A 16816-nucleotide genomic window follows, 5' to 3' on the forward strand; every position below is an offset into this window, starting at 1 on the left:
AGCAGCGACGGCGACAGGGAGAGAAGTAGATGCCGACAGCTCCATCCTTCATTTAAACCCAACTCCAACCCCTGAAAATGGCAATAAAGCATCAAAGAGGGAACCAAGAAGCGAGATCCCTTAGCAAAGCAGCTGCGGCGCTGAGGTAGGTGACACCCCTGTCCCTGTCCCGCGTCCTCCTTGCACACCCTGCCTCATCATTCACACCTTGCTCGTCCCTGGCCGCGTTCTGGCACGAAAGCAGAAAAACCTCAAAGAGAGCTGAAGGCATCTTAAATCAACGTCTTCCCCAGCTCAGGAGCTGTGAGAGGATCCATTATTTATATTGCAGAAACACAAAAGCTTAGCATATTTTAAGCTGTCTGAAATGACTTCAAGGCAACTCTTCCGGGCTCTTTTTTTTTAACAGAACGCATTGAGATGTCTCTGGATCAAGAGGAAGCGCTCTTTTTTCTTCTGAAAGAGAAAATAAAATGGAGGGATTGAGGGAAAGAAAGAAAAAAACCCCATGATCCAGCTTGGGGTCGCCAGGGAATGCCCATCAGGGATGTTCCCTGTGAGACACTGGCCCAACCCTTGGACAGACACTTTTCTGACGTCACACGGAGGTTATGGTGCTGGAGAGGTGAAGGAGGCATCTCTGCTACTTCACGCGTACATGCGCACGCGGCCGTGTCCTTCAGAGGCAGCAGGAGAGGAGGTGCTGAGTGCTGGGTGTTTTTTTTTCCCTCCTTTTCTCTCTTTATACACTCTCAATTTAGTCACGGCATCTCTAATTTCCTTAGATCTGAAGCCACCTCGTGAGACTGGAAGGGAATGATACAGAAGAAAGATGAGGGGAAAAAAAAGGGCAGTAATCTTGTAAAAGTCAGTTTTGAAAAATCAATTTTCTTGTGTGACAAGACTTGCTGAAGGCTTTTCGTTCTGTGAAATCAGCCCATCGTCCTGCAGGAACGCACGAAGGGAGCGGCAAGCGCCGTTTGGAATAACTCAGATTAAAGCTGGCTAAATTAGGCTTGAGAAGCTGCCACATCCCCTTGCAAATCTGGCCAGAGAAGCCAACGATGCCACCTTCCCAGTTGCATTCCCAGGCACCACGAGCCCGTCTCGAAGGAGAGGCAACCGCCGAGGCTGGGAAAACGCAACCTCCAACATCTCCGAACCCTACGGACGTTTAAAGAAGCATTGCTTGGTAGCAAACCGTAAGGTCACCTGGAGATATGGGTGTGAGGTTTGCTGGGAAGGAGATGGGTTCACGCCAACGCTGGGAAACCGCAAAGCCTTGAAGACTGCTAACGCCTCTTGAGGACGCCAGCTCCTGCCCGACGGGATGCTGGTGGTCTTGGTCGGGTGGGGATGGCCAACAACCACGGTGCGTCCCATGTTTTGGTGAGCCTGCCCAAAACAACGCCAGCAAAACCCCTCTGCCGTCCCCCTTCGCTGGAGAGGCTCTGCCCAAGGCGGCAGTCTGGGCCGGCTGCTTCGTCGCTCACTCGATTTGGGGCCTGCAGGCATCCCTCCATCAGGGAGTGGTGCTCACCAGCACAAAGCGCTTCCCTTCCCCCTTCTGAGCCGGCAGACGCTCTCCTCTACGCTCTCTCCTAACGAGTTCGAGCTGCCTCCGCACGTCTCCCGCCTGCTTGTTCCCACTTGTTCCCATTACCCTGACAAGCCAGGGAACGGGGAGACAAATCTCCCTGTCCTCGGAGCTCCGTCAGCGACGGGAGGCTCTTCCAACCCTTCCCAGCCCCACCTGGCGCCGCGCGCCTTGGCAGAGTCCCCCGGCAGCCTCGCGTCCCAGCCGCAGGGATATTTGTGCCTTTTATTTTATTTTATATTATATTATTTTATTTTACTATTTTATTTTATTTTATTTTATATTATTTTATTTTATTTTATTTTTTCCCTGCCTTTCTCTCCCCGCCTGCCACCCCGCCACACTCTGCTCCCTGGCAGAGGGAGCTGATGCATCACGAAGCAGATCTGAAGAATTCATTTCCCTTTTTTTTTTTTTTTTTTTTTTTTCCTTTCCCCAGCTTTCATTTTCACTTCAGAGCAAAGGTCCAGCTGTCTGGGAGGAAGCTACAAAGACAAACCCAGGCAGGAAAACCGAGATAGTCAGGAAAAACGCGACAGTGCCGATAACTTGAGACCTGGGTGCGCCTTGCACTCATTTCAGCTCCGCTTCAGCGGCGTTTAGCTACGTCTATAAACGAGATTTATCCCGCTGCTGCTGCGAAACGCCTGCGGGCCCCTTCCCCGCTGCAGCTTCCCGCGTGTCCTGTGTGGCGTTCGGCTGCGGGAGGCAGAGGCGACAGCCCCGCCGAGGGACAGCACATGGACCGGCAGCGTCCCGCCGCTGGACAGCTGGCAGCCGCGGCCGCTGGTGGAGGAGGGAGCAGATGGGAGGAGGCAGCAGAAAGCGGGAGCGCGGGGGGCCAGCGCCCGTGCGTTGAGCAGTTTCCTCAGGCTGGGCTGAAAGAGGAGGAGGATTCGGCTGGAAGAAGGTGCTAAGCGTGCCAAGAAAAACCAGAAGGACCCTTCCACCCAAAGACGTTGAGATGCCAGACGTCCAGTGGGCTGCTCCCTGGACCCGTCTCTCCACGGCCTCCACGTCAGCAGGAGTCCTCAGCAGAGATGTCCGGGTGTTTGACCCCGTGAGCGTGACGCTGAGCCCAACGGGCGTGGAGGAGCGTACCCACAGACTTCACCGGCAGAAGAAAGGAAGCAGCACAGCAAACATGCCAGCTCCTAGCAGACTTTTTTCAAAGCCATTGAATTTCATATGAAAATATTTTACAGTGCCAGAACAGGGAAAATGGTTGCTGGTGGGCTGTGGCCGCAGGCAGCGCCAGGCCTGCCCGTTAAACGGATCATTTGCCACTTCTCCGCCAAAAGTTGCCAATGAAACACATCGCCCTGAACCTCTGCATCAGCTTCCCACAGCCCAGTAATCCCTTCCGGCCTTTACAGCCTACGGATCGGTAAACACATTCAATGGGAGCTAAATGGAAGAGGCAGGGATGGCTTTGGCGTCGTGGAAGAGCTTTAGAATAACAGAATCATGGAATCTTTAAGGTTGGAAAAGACCTCTAAGATCATCAAGTCCAACTGCCAACCCAACACCACCATGCCTACTAAATCGTGTCCTGAAGTGCCACGTCTACGCATTCTTTGAACACCTCCAGGGATGGTGACTCCACCACTAACCTCAAATACACCTTCCCCTGGCTGTCACCCAGGAGCAGAGATGTCTGATCCCCGAGGAGCGAGCATGAGGAAATAGGAATGGGAATCTCCAGCTTCCTCCTCTCAGCTGAGGGATGAGCTTCCTCCTCTGCCATAACCACACACCTTGGGAAGGGGCCATCTCTTCTCTCTTGCCTTGGGGATCTGTTTTGGAGAAGCTGGGTCTATATGTTGAGGAAATGTATCCCTGGAAACATTCAAGGCCAGGTTGGCCAGGGCTCTGAGCAACCTGATCTGGTTGGAGATGTCCCTGCTTGTTGCAGGGGGCTTGGACAGGATGGGCTTTGAAGGTCCCTTCCAACCCACACCATTCTATGGTCCTATGATTCATCACCTCCCCCATTCCCCACCCTGTTGATAAGGCTCTCCTAGTCTTCTAATGCTCCTGGCTTTGCTTCTCTTCCACCCAATGTCACCCAGCAGCGCACCCTCTCATTCACTGGCTCTTTCCCATGTAGCAACACAACATCAAGCCGTGAGGGAGCTGGCTGAGGCATCTGAGCAAACCTCCAAGCCGTGGTGGTGTTGTTTCCAGCAGGACATGGGGCACGCGCTCTTGGAGAACTTGACTTCTCCGTGGTTGCCTGAAGCGCCTCACGAATAAAGCTGGTAAGATGCCAGCAGGTCCCAGAGCCGTGCACACGAGACCCAAAATAAAAGGAGCAGCAACGCTCTGTGGAGTTTGAACTTCTCCTCTGGGTTTGTCAAAATAAAATGTGGGAATGTGTCTCCATGGAATGAGTGCCTCGGCGATGGCACACCTGTACTTGGGCATGGCCTAGGATCCCTGGAGACAGCAGATCTAGTGCAGGCACTTGGGCTTCTCATGCACATGTCTCCCTGAGGCTGGGTGGGAGATGTCCACCCTGCATCTCTTCCCCGTTGTTGGCCCTTTGCAGCAGGAAGTCACATCTCTTTGTCTTCCCCCGCACAAAGGCATCTCCCATCAAGTGCACTCGAGCCCCACTGCCGTTAAAGAAAACCTCTTTAAGAAGCAGTTGAGTTGGGATTAATATTTGATGAGCGACAGCTTGCCGGTCGATCAAAGATAAAACAGTGTTTACCAAACACGAAGGTCTTTTCTACAGAGCCCACAGAGCAAACAAACAAACAATGCTCCAGCTGCGAGCCAAGCGACGCGGTGCAACGGCGATGACAGCAGGGCTGGGGACAGAGGGACGCCGTGCGCCGGCTCTGAGCTCAGGCACAGCCTGACCAAGCACCCTGCGATCTGGGAAGCTGATGTTCCTCAAGCCCTGGCCTGCAGCTCCAGTTTACCAAGCTGGTTGACGCAGGAAAGTCTTGGCTGACACAGGAAGATCTTCGCCAATATTTGGGCAGGCGATGACCTTAAGCTTCAGCCCAACAAGGGCGGATGGAGCTTGGCTGGACAGCCCAAAACGCAAAAAAATCGCGGAGAGTTGTGCGTGTTGTTCACAGCTGCTGTACTCAACTCCAGAGCCAGACGCTTTGCAGGACCTGGGAAGGGATGGCTCTGTCTTTCCATCCATGTCCATCCGTCAGTCCCGTGCCTCGTTTCGGAAGTGCAACGTTGCAGCTGATGCCGGAGGGTGGCTCGAAACATCTCCCCTCCATGACTACAAAGACAACATTATTTGCCAAGGTCTCTGCCAGCCTTCGGGGCGCGAGCGCTGTATCAACGCGCGTGAGCGAGAGACATGTGATCGCCCTGCCCTACCAACTCCCCACCGCTCTGCAAAAATAATCACCATCGGCGGAGCCCAAAAGCCTGGGGGACCTGGCCTCCTGCAATATTAAACCTTCCCGTTTTCTTCTGCCACTTTAAAGATTCTCTTTCTTACAGCGAGTGATAAATAATAACAGCAAAAAAACACCCCACAGACACACAACAGACATCAAAAGCCGGGAGAAGATTGGCAAATAGAGAGATCTGAAGTGAGCAGCGAGGGGGCCTGGTTGGGAGTCCGTTCACGTAGCCCCGACTTCTGCTGCCTCCCATTAATCCCACCCGCCATCACCGGTGGCAGAACAGCGGCGACAGCTAATTACTCTCTCTCGCTTTTCCTTTCTGGCAAGAGAAAGTAAATTCCCAAATTCCCCACCGCTCCACGTCCCGGAATGATCCACCGTGGAACGTGAACACGGAACAAGGAGCATGAACCCAGGCGGAGACGGGACAAATCCGGGGCCAGAGGGGTGTAAGACCCTACAGAAGCCATGGGGTGTGTCTGTAAAAATGGCTCCATATAATGAGAGGGAAAACACGCAAACGAGCAAAAACCCCGCTGCCAGGGTTAATTCATCCCCATGCCAAAAAAAACCCGCTCAGGCATCGCCGCGACGCCTCGCCAGCTCTCTGCCCACCTCCCCCCGCTTCCTTTTGGCCACACCAGCCTGTCCTGCGTCCGAAAGCGAGTGACAGCCCAGGTGACAGCGCGGCTGAACCAAATCCCCGGGGGTAAAAGATGCTCCCCGTCACGCTGCCAGCGAGGAAGGAGAACCGGGATTTCAGCTCCAGCTCCGGCTGCCGTCCGGCCTCAGCTGTGAAGAGGAACGGTGGCTCTGCAAAGGCCCCCCTGCCCCAGCCCGTCCCCAACACCATGAGACGCCAGCAGATTTGGGGATGGAGGGATTGCGGCTTCTCCTCCAGTTGACGGATGCTTCCCAGCCGAGCATCTCTGGGTGAGACGCTCGCCCTCGCTTGCTTTTCCCAGCCAGAAAATCCCGGGGCACAAACGCGACGCACAACGTCCCACCCTTTGCGGATCCAAGCCAGGTGACAGCTTTAAAGCCGGGATGGATGGCCCCGCGAGCTGGCTGTGGGTTTAGGCCCAGAAAAGGGGATTTACGTTGTTTCGAGATTTTCCCTTTGTGCTCAGAGCTGTTTGCTGACAAACACACCGGGAGGTATCAAAAATAAATGTCGGCTGAAGCCCAAGGCCTGGCGTCTCTCTCTGCGGTTGAGGGACGCACAGCAGATATATCAGAGTGGGTGTTTCCCCCAGGAAAAAAAAATAATCACACTTCCTCTCTGTTGTTTGTTTTTAAGGCAGAGTAAGCTCGTTTTCAGCAGCGACGGGGGCCTGAGTGGCCCTGGGGACGACACTCCGCTCACATTCTGCCTTTTCGCACCTCCAGCATCTCCTGGGGCTTTAGACATCCCATGCTAAGATGTTAAAGAACCTAAGAAATCAAAAACTCAAAGTGCTTTGATTTTTCACACTTCCTTGGTTTCCCCCCCCCTCAAAATCCCTTTAACGAGAAAGCCTAACCTGAAAAAAAACGCAATTAGTTTTGACGGCAAAGTCCAGCACGGAACGAATCGTGAAGCGGTTCGCAGCACAGCAGAAATCCCCGTGCCCAGGCGGCGGGACGGGTGACGAGGCACGCGGCCCCGGGACGGGCGCGAAGGAAAGAAGAGGGCCGCATGTGGCAAAAACCTTGCGCTAACGGGACGGCAAAAACCCCGCGCTAACGGGACGGCACCAAGGACAGGAGGAGCGTGGCGGGTCCACCTGCTCTTTGGTGGAGAAAAGCAACCCAGCGTTGCTCTGGCCAGGGAGTTCTGTACCTGAGGATGGAAACACCCAAAAGGGAGGAGAAAACCCGGATGGGACCTTCAAGGTTGGTCCGCCACACGGTTCTTCGGCCAAAGGCGGTTGCTTTGCCTTGGATTCTAATAAAATCAAGCACGGCCTAAGACGCTCGCCCAGATTCCTCCCCAGATTGTCACGCCCTTCACTTTCCTCCCAATGGGAAACACGAAAGCAGGGCTATTTGTATCTTTGACATTAATTGACTTCTCAAATTAATAACTCTTCTGTGAAACGCAATCACTGCTTTGTGGTGCTGACAGCAGATATCCAGCCGGAAGGAATGGCTCCTACCAGCAAACCTGATTGTACTAATTAAGCCGTACGGGCCTAACGGGAGGCGGGTCACGGTAACCTGTCCCTGGAGGTGCCTCCTCTGTTATTGCCAACGGACACTGCTGCAGAAACAGAACTGACTGCACGCCCACGCGTGCACGCTCGCAACTTCAAGGCAGGACTGACGAGCGGCTGACGGCAGTGGTGGGGCGGGGGTGAACCTGCTTGCTGGCTCAGACATGGGCTCTCGTGGCCAAGAACTGTGTCCCCCACATCTCCAGCACGATGCTCTCCTCTCCCAAAGGGTGATGGCAACCCACCTCACTTTCCACACCCATACTTTTGTCCAAGAAACCTTGAGAGAAGGGGTAGCAGCCCCCATACACATACCCAAGAGCCCATGGCAGCCACTCTGCTCGGTGCAAAGCCATCTGCTCACCTTCTGTGGCCAAAAAGACCAAGAGAACGCAACACGGTGAGCAACGAGCCTCGGTGTTGCAGGACACGGCCAAGGTTGGAGTCCCACTCACCAGTCCCTGTGGTATCTGGATGACTACAGATCAAGGGAGGCTTGGGACCACCTTGGCGTAGGGTTGCAGGTAGGGAGCCCCGTGCATCATCTTCTGCCCAGACCTACTGCGGTTCCTCCCCCTGTGAGGGTCTCATCGGTACCAAACAGCCCCCCGACACCTCGAGCCCTCCTCCGAGCTCGCTGTGGCCAGTGGAGGGGCACTGGTGGAATACCCCAGTTGGCAGCGACAACCCTACCCGCTCAAGGAGAAGGTCCCACTCAAGAAGGGCCCATCCCCTACGTCCCCTTGCATCTCCAGCCCAGGCACCTCTGCGCTGGCCCCCTCTGAGCTCCGCTCCATGCTGCTGGCATTAGAGAGGCTTCCAGCGGTGGCTCAAGGGTTACATGGAAACGGCGATGGAGTTGTATTGTTCAAACCATAAAAGAGTTTGCACAAAAAAAAAAAAAGGGAATTTTCCCATAATAGATTTTTCACTCAGCGCACTTTGCTCGTTATGTCCCCAAACAGATGGCTCCGCCAGCTCGGTGCCAAGCCTCTTAATCCACTCCAAAGTGCCAATGAATCTCTGATGGAGGACGTGCTGCACACAGCAAAACATAGCAGGTGGCCTAACGCGGCGGCAGTTGGAGCCCCTCACCGTGTAACAACACCATCAAGGCAGGAGCAGCATCTGGGAGCCATTGCGGCGGGGATGCTGGGAGGAGGACTGCGCCGCAGCGGCTCTGCAGTGAGCAGTGTCCGGCTCCAACTATCACATTCCCCGGCCCGAGGACAGCAGAGGCCACAGGGATGAGCTAGGACAACCACCAAGCAGCGATGGACATGGGAGAAAGTGGAAAAGCCAGCAGAAACTGCAACGAGATGACTTGGGTCGCCTGGAGGAAATAACTCTGCGTGGTGGGATGCGCGAGAAGCGCTCAGCGGAGGCTGGAGCGAGACGCACGGTGCCGGCGAGCTTGGCAGCCGCCTTACCTGTACTGGGTGACGGCAGGGTTGGCCTTGGCGGAGCAGTGGAACTTGACGGTGTTGTCCTCCAGGACCGGCTGCGGCTCCACGGACAGGTTCACCAGCGGCGGGTCTGCAAAGAGATGAAGACAAAGCCATGAGCGACCCGGAGATGCAGCGCAGCGTCCCCTTGCCGCCTGCCAGGCTTGCGAGCCTGGAAAGCAAAACCCGGTGGTGAGAAAACACAGCAAAAGCCCTGAGGTGCCTCAACGCCGTGATAGAAGGTTCAGGGCTTTGTTCAGGGCTCACGTCACGCCAACCGCTCTCGTCTTGGGGGGCTGCAGGAAATGAGGCAGGAAAGGAGCCGCGCACACGTTCGACGCAGCGTTTCACTTCGACAATGTTAACGCCGGCTCAGATTTCTGTTCAAGGAAATAAAGTTGCCTGCTTTGAAAAGCTCCCATTTAATGCTGTGCCGCGCAACGACGATCTTTTGTCTGTCTGCTGACTGGAAAGTGGCATTTCTGCTCTTTCATCAGCCTAATCACCCCTGCCAAGTCCTCATTGGTGTCACGGGCCTTTCGGTTCCTCCAGCCCATGCTCAATTTCTCTTCTCCTTTTTACACGATAAGCACCTGAACACTTCAGCGGCAAACGAAACTTAAGAAGGAACCAATGAAAGCACGCGAGAAGAGAAAAGGGCGCAACCTTTAGGTGGGGAGTAAGAATATCCAGAGTCGGTTTGATTTTTTGTGATGTCTGAGAGGGGGTGCTGGAACTCCAGCTTTAGGTTTTAAGGAATATTTAAGGGAAAAAGCAGAAAGAAATAGCTTTGTGGAGAGGTCTTCTAGGTGCCTTCTCCTACAAAGAACCAGTTGTCCCGTTGGAGGTCGCATCGCGGCTGTGGAGAAGAGCCGAGGCCAACTCATCGATCTGGCTATGGTGTTCTCTTGCCTTTAGGGCGGGAGTCTGACGCAGCAGATGGAAAAATACATCCTAAAGTAGGATGTGCTGTGCGTTCACCTCTACCTGCTGCCTCCCTCCTCTTCCAAAACATCTCAGCAACATCCTTCCCAGCTGGAGCATGGGAAAAGGCTGCTGCTGAGCAGCGACCCTCCCGCTCAGCACCCAAGCTGACGGGGCTGCGGGTCAGCCCTGCTGACCTGAGGGAAGTGAAGCTGGTTGGTACCAGCTCAGAAGAACCTCCCTTGGCATCATGTGCAGGTGGGCACCCTGGAGCCCGGTGCTGGAGAAGGGAGTCAGTGTCGCAGGGCTGGAGGTGGCATGAGGGACATGGTTTAGTGCCTTGGAGACCTGGTTTATGCCTTAGGGACATGGTTTAGTGGCCTAGGGAGATGATTTAGTGGCCTAGGGACATGGTTTAGTGCCTTGGAGACATGGTTTAGTGGCCTAGGGACAGGGTTTAGTGGTGGACCTGGCAGTTCTAGGTTAACCGTTGGACTTGATGATCTTAAAGACCTCCTCCAACCTAAGTGACTCCATGATTCTACGATGCTCGATGTACCGCTCGGATGCTGCGAAGCCATGGCTCTAACGCAAGCCTAAGGAGCGCCATCAAGGCTGCAGTGCCTCCTCCTCCGCCGCGTCCCCCCCTCATTAGGCTCCGTGATATTTACCCAGCCCCGGTTTGTGGCGAGCAAAGCCACCTGCCTCCTTGATGGGCAATGATGATGGGGAAATTACAGGTATTTTCAATTTACCCTAATCTCATTGTAAAGCGTGCAATTCAAATGACAATAAAGATGGGCGCAGCTGGGAACAGAAATGAGCTTCCCCACCAGAACAGCCCCCAGACAGGCAGCGGGCTCCTAATTCATTCGCAGGCATCCTGACACTTCCCCATTGTTGCACAACAACAGCTAATCACCTTCCTTTGTTAAGTACAATCGCGCTTCTCTTAGCAGCTTCCCCATCGTTGGATGGTTAGGGAGCCGTGCCTACGATTTACGGAGGAGCCTCTTTGTATTACAATGAGCCCAGCTCCCTCCTGCACTCAAAATATATGTATAAAAAAAATAGGAGATTAAAAAGAAAGGAAAAAAAGAAAGAGCAAAGGAAATGAATTAGAGTCTTTGATCTCGCCTTTCGCAAATGGGATTGGGCTTTCTGATACTGTGGCAGCTTCCTCCGTGCCGCGGAGAGCGTGGGTTGGTGTGTGCGAGGGTGTTTTGGGGCCTTTTAAAGGGGAAAAGAGAAAAAGAGACAAATTGTAACTCATCAGAACCTAATTCCACTCGGTTACAATAATAATTCCTGCCTGGCTTCTTGTAATTAATTTGAGGGATGGAATCAGACAGAGCCAGCCTACAGGCAGCCGGGAGGAGAGCGTGCGCGCGAACGCTCACCCGCCCCAGTCCCGCCAATCCCCACGAGCATCCTCGCACCGGGGCACCAGCACGGCTCCCAGCACCGCTCCCAACCAGCCGCGTGCCGTTGGCGAGGCGCCCCGGCAAACCTGGGAGACGACAGCGGGGGCCGAGCTCCACGGGCTGCGGGCACCTCTTGGCCACACGTGGACCCCTCTCCCCTCCGGACCCCCGGACGAGCGCTTCCGAACCTCCACCCTGAATCCAAGAGCCCGTGGGCCAAATGAGCAGGGACGAGGAGCTGGAAGCAGATGAAGCTGAGGGAATAAAACACTCGGGTGCTACGAGGATAAACGCAGCAGGAGACCCCCCCGACACAGCGACGCAGCCCTCGGTTTGCTCATTACCCCGATCCACAGCCCCCCACTTTTTTTTCCTACCCCACCTCCTGCAAAAAATATCAATTTTATTGATAAATCCCTTCTTGCCACCAAAAAAAAAGGTATAAAAATGAGCAACTGCAGAGGCGTGTGCGGAGGTTTGGAGCAAACGGCGCTGGGTAAGCAATAAGCCCGCTCCTCCCCGTCCCGGCACGCCAGCTATGTGTTTCCACGCAGCCACCGGGCTCCGGCAGTATAAATAGTTTATGGCATATCAAACTATTAAACATGGTTTTAATCCCACGTGTGGTGTCGGGCGCGTAACTCACAGGAGCTGACTTTGATGTGGCTGGTGGAAGGGAAATCACATTGAACAGATGTTCCAGCTGGAGTCGCTTAGTGTTTCCATTACAGACCCTGATCTGGGTGGGTTTTTTTTCCTTCTGTTCCATTTCCCCCCCCTTTATTTATTTATTTTTTTTTGGAAGGGGAGGGTTTTATGACTCAGCTTTTTCGTGGCTGCCGAGATGGTCACGCAGCGGCCACATGAGACTGACGGGAGCCAGGCTTCACCTTTGCGTCAGCTGGAAGAGGACGCACCCTGTGTGGGAAACAACCCCCACCCTGGCGTTTCTTCGCTGAGCGCGAGCATTTTTGATGCTCCTTCGAGCTGCAACCGAAAAGGAAAGCAGGAGGAATGATTTACCAGGCTGCTGCTTCCCAGGAGGGATTACTTTTGGTTCCCTGGGATTATTTTGCAAGGCCATCTCCCTCGAACTGTGCTCAGGACAGCTCCCCAGGAGAAACGAGCGGCCCAGATAATTTTTGCTTAAGTACCGTTAGCTCTTTGCAGAGAGAGACGCCACTAAGAACAACACATTTTTAATAGCTGGGTAGGATATTATTACTATTGCTTTCACAGCACGGAGTATTTAGTGGCTCTTTACTGGGTCCTTCTCCCTTCCAAGCAGATTCCACCTGGCGCAGGGATTCAGCCCACGTCCCAGCTGCGCAAACTGTAACGATGTCTGCGGCTCCGCGTCGTTTGCGAGAAGGCGTGTGCGTCTCCAGCTATCGTAACTGTTTGCCGGCTGTGAAATAACCCACGCTATTATCTCATTTCATCTGCCTGCTTCTGTCAGGACACGCTACCCAGAGACCCAAGATCCTGTTAATCTTCCGGCGGCGAAAGCTGGAAGCCTTAAACGGTGAATTTTCTGCTGCGCTCGAGTTTGTTGAGCCAGTTTTAATTGGACTCTGGAAAGCAGCTGGCAGGCTGATATTGAACACCCCGCGTTTGCAAATTGCTGGTAAATACAGCTGCAGGGACCGTGCCTGCGAACGAAGCCCGGCTGGAGGGCGGTCGGGACGAGCCCGGGAGCAACAGCTACTGCAGAGGAGGAGGGAAGAGATCTGTGAAACGTGAAGGAAGGGTTTGCTTCACGGATTCACGGGAAAGGGGGGATGATAGTGCTCTCGACACACACCTGCCTGTCAGACGGTGACTGACGCTAGCTCTGTTTCACGGGAGGGAGGCTCCCCAACGCCAGCTCAGCGGAGAACAAGACAAAAAACCTACACTGAACAGCGTGTGAGACTGGAAACATGCGGCTTTGTACCAGAAACCTTAATGGGCCTTATCTCCAGAGATCTCCAGCCTCTGGCTTCATTGTACCAGTAAATCCCAGTAAAGGGAAACCCCCAAATCCTAGCTCCTGACTGGAGCCAGACCCGTGCGGGCAGCCCTGGGACAGCGCGGATGCTGGGATCTCAGGGTACCAGAGCCAGCTCGGCCGGCCGCGTACTCACGCTGGATATCAATGGTGACAGAGGTCTCCTTCCCACTGGGAACGGCTTTGTTGGTGGCGCGGCAGACGATGCTCTCCCCGTTCTCGATGTCGGAGGGGGCGATGAAAAGGGTGCTCATGATACTCTCCCTCTTGCCGTCACGGAGAAGCGTCTGTGGGGGGAGAACCGGAGATGAGAAAAGGGAAATTCCTACAGGAGAGGGGCCCCTTCCCACGGCCGAGAGTCGGGCCAGGCTCTGCACACACCGGTACCCCTTGCTCATACGAGTTCCACAGCCAAGCAGCGCGCACGGCAATAACAGCTCCTCCGGCTGGAACCTGCCAGGAAGCCTTAGGGGAACGGCACAGACAAATTTCACTGCGCTTCCCTGGGAATTGGGCACTTAACTCCCATCTGCTCCCCTCCAGCCCTGCTGCGCCGAGGCCTGGGAACCACAGCTCCAGCGAGACACGCATCGCCCGTCGTCCCAAAAAGAGGGAGCCGGGGACTGACAGGGCAAGGGGTTCTTGAACCTGCTGTCACCTTCTGCGCCTACGCCAGGCAAGTCCAAAAACCGGCCGCCGTGGGTCCCTGGCTGCTGCGCAGTGGCCCGGACCAGCCCACGGTAACTCAGCACCGCTCTGGCTCGCCTCGTGCTGGTGATGATGGTGATGGACACCCGATGATGCTGCAGATCCCAAACCTCCAGCCTGGCACAGCAGTGGTTAAGCAGCTCTACCCGCTCAGCCTTGGCACCTCGTTTCCTCCCCGGCTCATTTTGACTTCCAGCCGCGGTGCCCTGCCGTGCCTTTGTCGGCGAGGCCGGCAGCCTTATCCAACTCCTCATCCTCCTGCCGGCTCTTCAGACCGCGGTCACCTCACCCCGCAGCCCTGTCTTTGGTAAACTAAACTGACCGAGCCCTCTCGAGATGTTGCATGCTTTTCAATCTTTTAATCATTCCTCTGCCCACTCTCTGGTTTATCAGCATCCTCCGGGGACCAGAAATGCCAGCAGCACAGCTTTTCCCAGCTGTTGGTAACTGCGGATGCACCCATCCCATAACCACGTACGCTGGACCCCGCCAGGCAGTTTCTCTAAGTCTGTACCCTTCAGGTTTCCTTCTCACAACGTAAGACAAACGCTTTATTGAATTAGAAACATATGGCAGCAAGATTAACGCTCTCACCACCTGGGTTCATCGTGACATGCGTATACATCCGTGCCTCTGCCACGCGCCAGACGAGGAACGGCGCTGGGAAATCGTCGCCGCCACCAGCCCAGAAGCTGGGGAGAAGCAGGATGGAGACCATCGGGGCCTGAGTGCCCCAACAGTCCTGAATCGCCCTGACGAACCTCAACTGGGGTCTCCACCCCAGCGCCTGTGATTGCAGGGGGGCTGCACGTTAATGGGTCAGTGGATTGGAAATTCAGAGAAATAAATAAATTATCACTCGGTATAAACGGTTTCAGGCAACCAGTAACCTGAGCAGTGGTTCTTCCTGGCTGGGTGGAATACCTGGATCAGATGAAATCTGTGTTGGGTTTTAGTTTTATTGACAAAGCAGAAAGAGGGAATCGAGGGGTCACCTAAAAGGGAAGGATTTCTTGGAGCCAAAAAAACCCCAAAACCTCTCATTAAAAAAAAAAGGCTAAAAGTGGCCATTAGTTTTTCTGTTTATATGATAAGGTTAAGAGAATCACAAAAATGGTCCCGTTAGGGTTGACCATTTTTGGTCTGTGCATCGCCTTTGCGGAAGGGCCTCGTGGGAACCTCTGGTAAGTCAGGATGCACCGAGGTTCCGCTCCAGAAACGGAGTTTTTCCCAACGCCAGGAGAAGGGGAAGATGTCTCCTCCATGCAGAACAGGACTCCTCTCCCAGACCATCCCTGACAACGGCTCAAAACGCCACGGAAATCCCTGTACTGCATGTGAGACAGAGCTGCAGCTCTGCTTTGGGAGGATTTTTTTCTTTTAGTTGGAAATATTTTAAAGAAAAACAAAGGAGGGGCATTCTTCCTTCTGTGCTACCACCACGCGTGGGACTGGAAGGGAAAGGGCTCAAATGCTGGCTCCCCAGGGCCAGGCCTGAGCGGTCTGCAGTGGAAAGGGGGCTTGGGGGCGAAGGGAATGAGTGATAAACAACTGCACGTCAACGCGCTGGATTTTAATTAATTCTGCTTGATTTGCGAGAGGGAGAGGTCAGCTCTCGCCGGCTGTAATCAGCGCTGCCTCTCGCATCGCGTGCAGGGAGACGGGGCAATTCCCCGCTCCGTTTGCACCCGCCAGCTCCGGGGAGCAGCTGGGGTACCGCAGGGTGACGGGGAGGGGGAGACGAGGGGGTTTGGGCTCCTCTGAGTTTCCAAGCGGATCGGGACGCCGCTGGAACCGGGATGGGTGGAGGCTCCACAGCGGCAGCGCGGAGGTGAAATGTTTATTAAAAGAGCTTCAGGAGCTCGAGAGGAACGGCTTTGACGCCCGGCTTTGAAGTTTGCTCGCATTACAAATGGCTGCAAACTGACCCATTTTATGTCTCCAGTTCTGCTCTTTAGAAATTTTCATTAGAAATGTCAAGTGTTACCGGATCTTCAGCGCTCGCCAGACACCAGGCAGCTCTGAACAGGAGAACATGTGGGCACCCATCCTAAGTACGCTGCTGATTGCTCTTTGATGTTTTCCTTTATGACCCAATAAAGGCTTCCCATTTAAATTAAAAAGTGCCAACAACCCTGACAATTTTTCATGGAAAATTGCAGTAGGGGGAGGGGACATGTGTCACTGCAAACACTTTTTGATCCAGAGCATCTGCTACAGCTGAGGCCAGGTCAGTGCTGGCTTTCGTGTTGCTCTACACAGTATAACCACCGCACCCGGGTGGGATTTTGGGGGGAGAAGGGGGCGTGCCAGGCAACGAGAAGCTGCGAGGGGGTACAAAAAGCCAGCCAAACGCAGAGCAGAAGGCCATTTGGGTGCCAGCTTTCGGTTTCTCGCTCCCAGCCTGCCCCTCAGGGAGGTGATGGGGTGGTGCCACAGCTCTGCAGAGCCAAGCCGCTGCCCCAGATGTTTTGGGGCTGTCTGAGGAGCAGTGGCAGGCCTGCTGCGCCTTTGGGAAGAGCACAGCGTGTCCCCCCAGCCCCCTCCTGCCTCACCTTGGAGTAGGTGGCTCCGTTGACCACTTCCCCTTTCCGCATCCAGATGATGGAGGCCGCTGGCTTGGCGTTGTCTGCGTGGCAGGTCAGGTTGAGGGGGTCTCCTGCCCTCAGGCTGATGACGGGCCCCCCCATGATGACAGGATCGTCTGGAGGAACTGCAAGGAAACAGCACAGAGGAGACAACGTCATTTGCGAGCGTTAAACTGACCTTCCCAGTGTCACCTGTGGGGTCTGCAGATTCCTGCCTTCGGAGAGGGCTCCCTGGCCGGCCCTCCGTCACGGAGGCGTGGAGGAACCCCTGAGCAGCCCCTGGGCAAGAAGACACAGAGGGATGGAAGCAGGGACGCAGGAGATGAGGGGCACCTTGGCGTAATCTCCTTTTTTGTGACTAGCTCTTGAAGCCTGGCATCTCTCAACACCCTCCGGCACCGTATGAGATGGGAAATTCAAGCCGTCCTTTCATCCTGCAGAGAGAAGCTTTCATCTCCGGCACCCTGACTGGGCCTGCTCCAGCCAAGACCAGCTCTGAAGACTGGAGAGACCTGTACAGCTGTCAGCCTAGCTCATCCGAACCAGATCCTTTGGGTCACCG

At 54.7% G+C, this 16816-nt stretch overlaps 1 protein-coding gene across 6 annotated transcripts in view; it reads right to left on the reverse strand.

Moving 5' to 3' along the window:
* Positions 1–16816, reverse strand: part of KIRREL3 (kirre like nephrin family adhesion molecule 3) — a 282072-nt gene that overhangs the window by 24059 nt on the left and 241197 nt on the right. For all 6 annotated transcript variants that reach the window (XM_086766284.1, XM_086766283.1, XM_086766282.1 and 3 more), the window contains 3 exons: positions 16222–16379; positions 13095–13245; positions 8606–8711 (listed from right to left, as the gene is read on the reverse strand). In XM_086766284.1, coding sequence (XP_086622410.1) covers positions 8606–8711; positions 13095–13245; positions 16222–16379 — 415 coding nt within the window. The remainder of the gene's footprint in view (positions 1–8605; positions 8712–13094; positions 13246–16221; positions 16380–16816) is intronic.

The sequence above is a fragment of the Chlamydotis macqueenii genome, chromosome 24 (assembly GCF_036417535.1).
Source record: "Chlamydotis macqueenii isolate bChlMac1 chromosome 24, bChlMac1.mat, whole genome shotgun sequence".
Classification (NCBI taxonomy): Eukaryota; Metazoa; Chordata; class Aves; order Otidiformes; family Otididae; genus Chlamydotis; species Chlamydotis macqueenii.